Source organism: Anopheles darlingi, chromosome 2 (assembly GCF_943734745.1).
Source record: "Anopheles darlingi chromosome 2, idAnoDarlMG_H_01, whole genome shotgun sequence".
In the NCBI taxonomy this organism is placed as follows: Eukaryota; Metazoa; Arthropoda; class Insecta; order Diptera; family Culicidae; genus Anopheles; species Anopheles darlingi.
The window spans coordinates 49,786,903-49,792,352 of NC_064874.1; the positions used below are offsets into that span (position 1 = coordinate 49,786,903).

General features: G+C 46.9%; 1 protein-coding gene across 3 annotated transcripts in view; it reads left to right on the forward strand.

Annotated features, from left to right (window-relative positions):
- LOC125950009 (uncharacterized) overlaps window positions 1-5,176 on the forward strand; it is an 18,443-nt gene extending 13,267 nt beyond the window's left edge. For all 3 annotated transcript variants that reach the window (XM_049677561.1, XM_049677562.1, XM_049677563.1), the window contains one exon: window positions 1-5,176. This exon is cut by the window's left edge and continues 1,045 nt beyond it. In XM_049677561.1, coding sequence (XP_049533518.1) covers window positions 1-1,699 — 1,699 coding nt within the window. In that variant the 3' untranslated portion in view covers window positions 1,700-5,176.
- The last annotated feature ends 274 nt before the right edge of the window (window positions 5,177-5,450 follow it).

Genomic DNA, 5,450 nt, shown 5'->3' on the forward strand with positions numbered 1-5,450 from the left:
TTCACTATCACCACAACCGCAAGCGGCCAGTGCTAGTGGATCCGTGCATCATCACAAAGCACCTTCCGTTAGCGCTGGAAGTGGGACTAGCCATACACTGGACAGCGCATCACTGACCGGACCTTCACTTAGCATTCCACCGCTAGTCGAGGCAGCAGCGGTAGTCGCCCATAAGCTGGAGGATGTGGTCGATATGGCTTTACCGGAGCGTCCGGGTGTTGACGTAAAGCCGACGCGGTTTAACGGACTGCTAGAAAAGAGTGGTGCCTCCGTGGAACAACAGCCGACGGTGGTCAACGCTGACCCGCTTTCGCCTTCCCGTCAGCATTTGGTCGATTTTGCGGAGAAGCTGAGTGCCCAGCTTTTGAAGGAGCTGGAGAATGAGAAGCTACGCGATCAAAGCTTCGACGAAGATGACGATGTCTTCGGTACCGACGGTAGGGGACGCTCCGACTCCTCCTCGCACATCATGATGGATCCCTATCTGAAGAAGCTAAACGGTGATCTGCGTGATCTTAGCCAGTTACGGGCTGAGCTGCGCGAACGAAGACTAATGCTGGCAAACCTTAGCAATCTGGGATCGGGTGGTGGCCTCAATTTGGCGGCACAGCTCGGTGGCAGCAATGATTCACTCGGTCCGGTCAGCTACGGTTCCTCGATGGCCCCGATTATACAGGAGGAAGCGGATGATGACGATGATGAGGATGATTTCGATGAGCTTGACTACCAACGCGGTAGTGTGATCGAGACCGACCGAGTTTCGACCCAGCCATCGGTCAGTGGATACGGTGGTGGTGTCGGGACGGTCGGTCTCGGGACGAAGTCAGCGCAACAACAAGGTCAGATCAACAAGTGTGGGAAGAGTCTGAGTTGTAAGACGGTGGTGGACGATTTCGTCATCATCCCGGAGGTGGACGAAGACGACCCGGACGATCTGTTAACCAACGATACTGCCTTGCTAATACAGGAAGAGGACAGCTCTGAGGAGCATACTCACAGTGGTTCGACACAGCTGCAAGCGGATGAGCAGCAACGATCCCAGTTGGCCAACGTGTCGGTCTCCATGGCACAAGCGGATGCGCACCGGATGAGACGGAGCAAGATGCTCAGTTTCAACAGTGTTACTGCTGCACACCAACCGGGAGCTGCAGGAGGGCACACTCATCTGATTGCCAGTGATTGCCAGCTGGGCAGTAGTAGCGGTAGCAGTAACAGTGGCAGTGGGAAGGATCTCAGCGAAAGGCACACTGCTTCACGCTGGAACGTTCCTTCGACATCCGGCGGTGCAGCGATGCACGGAAACCCGATGGGGACGACAAGTTGTGCGTCGCTCTGTCCGGTACCAAGTTCATCGATGACGGTTACTGGTGCTGTAGTAACGGGAGCTGGTTCCGCTGGTCCTGCACCGACTTCGGCCGGCGAACAGAAGCCACAAGCGGGGACCAAGAAATCCTCGGTGCCTTCGTTCGAATCGCACGCCAGCGCCGATTCCTGGGCTCACTCGAACAGTACCGCCTCGCTAGATAGTCCATCGATCGGAGGCTCGGCAACGCACCATCGCTACTACCATGTGTTCCGGGAGGGCGAACTGGACGCACTGATCAACCATCACGTCACTAGTCTGCACATCGTTTCATCGTACTATGAACGAGCTTCCTGGTGTGTCGTAGCCGAAAAGGTACACGTATGGACTATTTAAGCGGATTCTGCTGATCACCGGTGCCGAGACATATCTCGGTTCTTATCAATGGCGCTGAGTAACTTCGACAGTCGTTCCGCAGCTTCCCTGCATGATGTAGCCCGGCCTTTCTTCAGCGCCTCACGATTGCTACCTTACTTTCGAAACTGATGGCAAACTGATGACTGATTGTTCAGGCAAAACTGCACCGAAAAGACCGGGGACACGGCCAGGTTACCATACTGCTCTTTACCAAGCCCTTTCGACCTCGCGCCTGCTTTGCTAGCGATGCAACTGGCGAGTTACTTGAACCTAATCTCTGTGATTGAACTATATATCCGGTATGACACTACTATTCCACATGACACATGGCACAAGCCATGTAATTCGAACTCGTTATACTGTGCGCTCGGGGCGCTAGTAGCAACAGGGTAGTGCCCAAACGGTGAACATCGACGCAAGTGGTGCATATATTTGTAAAACCCATAAAATCCGGTTCATCAATGTTGTATTAAAATTACTTAGCGAGCTATAGTCAGCCAGAACTGCTGCTAAAAACTCATAAGAAAAACACGTCCTGCGTGAGGCATTGATTTCAAGATTTCTGTTGCCTCTAATAAGCAGCTTTATCGAGCTAAACCGAAATCATTAGCCTATAAGTCTAGACAATTCCGATATTATTGCGGCAAAATGACGTGCGGCGGCTTATGAAGACAACAAATTGCGATAAAACAGGGAGTTCCGTAGTACACCCAAAAACAAAACCGCAAGAAAGCTGCATTTGCGGCAGATAACAAGTTGGTTCCATTTGTGTTATAGTGATGCGTCCCTCTAGTTCTTCGTTTAATATTCGATAAGTTCTAGTTTGTCTTACCCAAATTTCTATCAACTAAAGCAGCGGCTGTAATAAGCAATCTCAGTTGAGCATGTGTACAGCATGTGTAGGGAGGCGGAGTTAAATTAGAGCTTCGCTTACAAGACAACAAAAACTCAAACCACAACCCACTTTTCGCATAGATGGCCTAGTCAGGAAGAGCAGGACTCGCTAATGTCTAGCGGATTCCGTTTTTCTACTTTGAGATCATTCAATTAACCCATGCTGCAACTCAGCTGCTGTATATAGGGACTCTGCATTAATATCGATCGCTATCATTTCTCTCGCATACAGAACATTATTACAAACACTCAGCAAAACTTTCCATTTTTTTTACCTTTTTCTGATTGTAAGAGATTTTGATGTATGAAGTCGAACGTATTTAACAAAACGCATCGACTAAGTTTATCGGCGACTGCAAGCGAAAGATTAGATTCTTAGCCGTAATTTGTACATTCCTGGCAAACCGCTATCCCGCTGCTATTTCGTGTAATGTACTCTTTTCCATTCGATCTACGCGAAACGCAAAACGCAAAACGAACGCTACCTGACGCTAATATTTAGCCCTCGAATGTACTGTTGCTCCTGCTTACTTACTAGCATACAGTTTTCTGTTTTTTTTTTTGTTTTGCATAAACGTAACAATCGTGTCAAGGTCAACCGTGAGTGGCACCAACTGGTGCACCATCCTTACCTTTTTCCCACTCTCTAGGCTCATATGTTTTTTCGTAATAGTTCTCGACGTTAAATGTGCAACAATTGTGCAGTGACAGAGGGCTGTTTACCGTTCAGCTTTCCCCGTTGGGGCCGCAATTTTTTGGTGTGTTTATACATGGATTTTTGTCGAAGAGAAACCCCCGGGGTGGGGGTTGAGGAAGAGAAACGAAAACGAAAAACGAAAATGAAAAACAAACACTAACAAACAAATAGCAAATCATATCAGCAAATCTCTCTAGTCACAAGAGCGAGCAACAGAAAGCATAAATTATGACGCCAGTGTTAAAGCAATAGAGACATACAACATGCACCGAAACTACCAGCAAACCGTTTCGTTGTTAACGTATCGAATGCTCAACTCAACAATGGTCTAGTCTTGCTTCACAACGAAAAGGGAACGGATTGCGCGGAGATAAGTGATGCCGACGATATAAATCAACGCTAAAGCACAACGTAAACGTATACATAAAACACCTCCCCCCGAAACTCAAACCCCATCTCAAACACAACGATTATTCAAACGCCAATCAGCGAATGATCAACTTTAGATTAAAAACCAAAACAATCGAAACACACAGAGGAGATAGAGAGAAAAGGCACATGGTGGATAAGCAGGAGGAGGAGGAGGTAGGCGATGAAAATCCAAAGTATTACCAGTTACAATCAGAATCAGAGCTCTCGGCGAGAGTGTTTATTATTCTATTGCCTGTTTTTTGCGCACGGTTCTCCTTTAACGATACGAAAGACACACACACACACACTGCTGGTAGCAAACGCAACATCGACGCATCGACGGCCTGGTTCTATACATATAAATATATACACACAAAATATAAGAAGAAAACAAAACTGTTAGTGAGATGAAGGACATGACATCAATGGTATGGCATTTCGCATTTACTCCGTATGTGAAAGGGACCCCCGTTAGGATCGAATACGAGGAAGAGGAGGAGGCCGCCAAAAGTGGAAAAGCACCACGAACGCGTACATAGAGTTGCGATTCAACCTCCTGGCGTGGTCCTTGGTAACGCTTGGTTGCCATTTTGGTATTTTTAAAAGATTAAGAATTAACAAAAACGTATGTCCATTCTGTTGATAATCAACAGTTTGATTAGAACCAAATCCTTTCGGTGTAAGTTTTCCAGCGTAGAATTTGTAAGACATAAGGTCTCTCTCTCTCTCTTTCTCTTTCTCTCTCTCTCTCTCTCTTTTTCTTTCTTTCTCTCTCTTGATCTTTCTCGAGCTCTTTCCTTATCATCCTTTCATGGCCTTTTCATCCTCGATCGGCTCGGATCTTGTACTTTTCGTAAGGCATACAACAAGCAACACTTGTGCGCGGTCTTTTATTATATTTACAAACCTTCACAACGCAGCTGGAGCTGGAGAGTTGAATATCAGCATTGGATTTAATCAAATTCTCTTCTACCTTCCTCCTTTTTCTGGATTGGTTTGTTCAACTCGGCTTATTCCAGTGTTCCAGGAGCATCCGGAATATTTCCACTATCTAACAGCGTATGCGCCACGCTGCTATTTCCGGTGGCTGTATAAAATCGTAGCACGTAGTAGGTCTACAATGCCCAAACCAAATCAAACCAAACCAACCCTGTACATTTTAGCTAAATCAAATGAATTGAATGATCATTTTCATAACTCCCTGGATACTGGAGTGCGTTGGTCGAGCGCAAGGCGCAGAGGAACAATGTGTGCCAGGTGGATTAACTATGCCTAAATACTTTGCAACGCAAAAGCCAAATGGTATCAGATTTGAAGCCACGGTTGTCAGTTTTGCACAACGAAAGCGTAACACTGGTCGCAGGGTCACGCAAACAGTGACTTTAACATTGTTCAAGCAACAATACATTTCCCTTTCAACAGAGAAAAACAAAAACAAAATAACTGAACTCTTCCCCCCCCCCCCCCCCCCCCCCTATCTATTACATTTCGTATCCTAAACCATCAAACTATCACATCCCATACAAAGCCAATCTCGTGCTCGTTACATTCTACTGTTTCGCAAGGTGATAAGAATGAAACCGTTAAAACACGCTACAACGCCTTCGCCATAAACAATAAACCCTGCTTATCATCGTCTGGCACAAACTGATCTGATCGCTCATTGCATAGCCGTATGCTTTCTCTTATACTTTCCGATTCCGGCCGACGGTCAGACGGCCAGGTCGG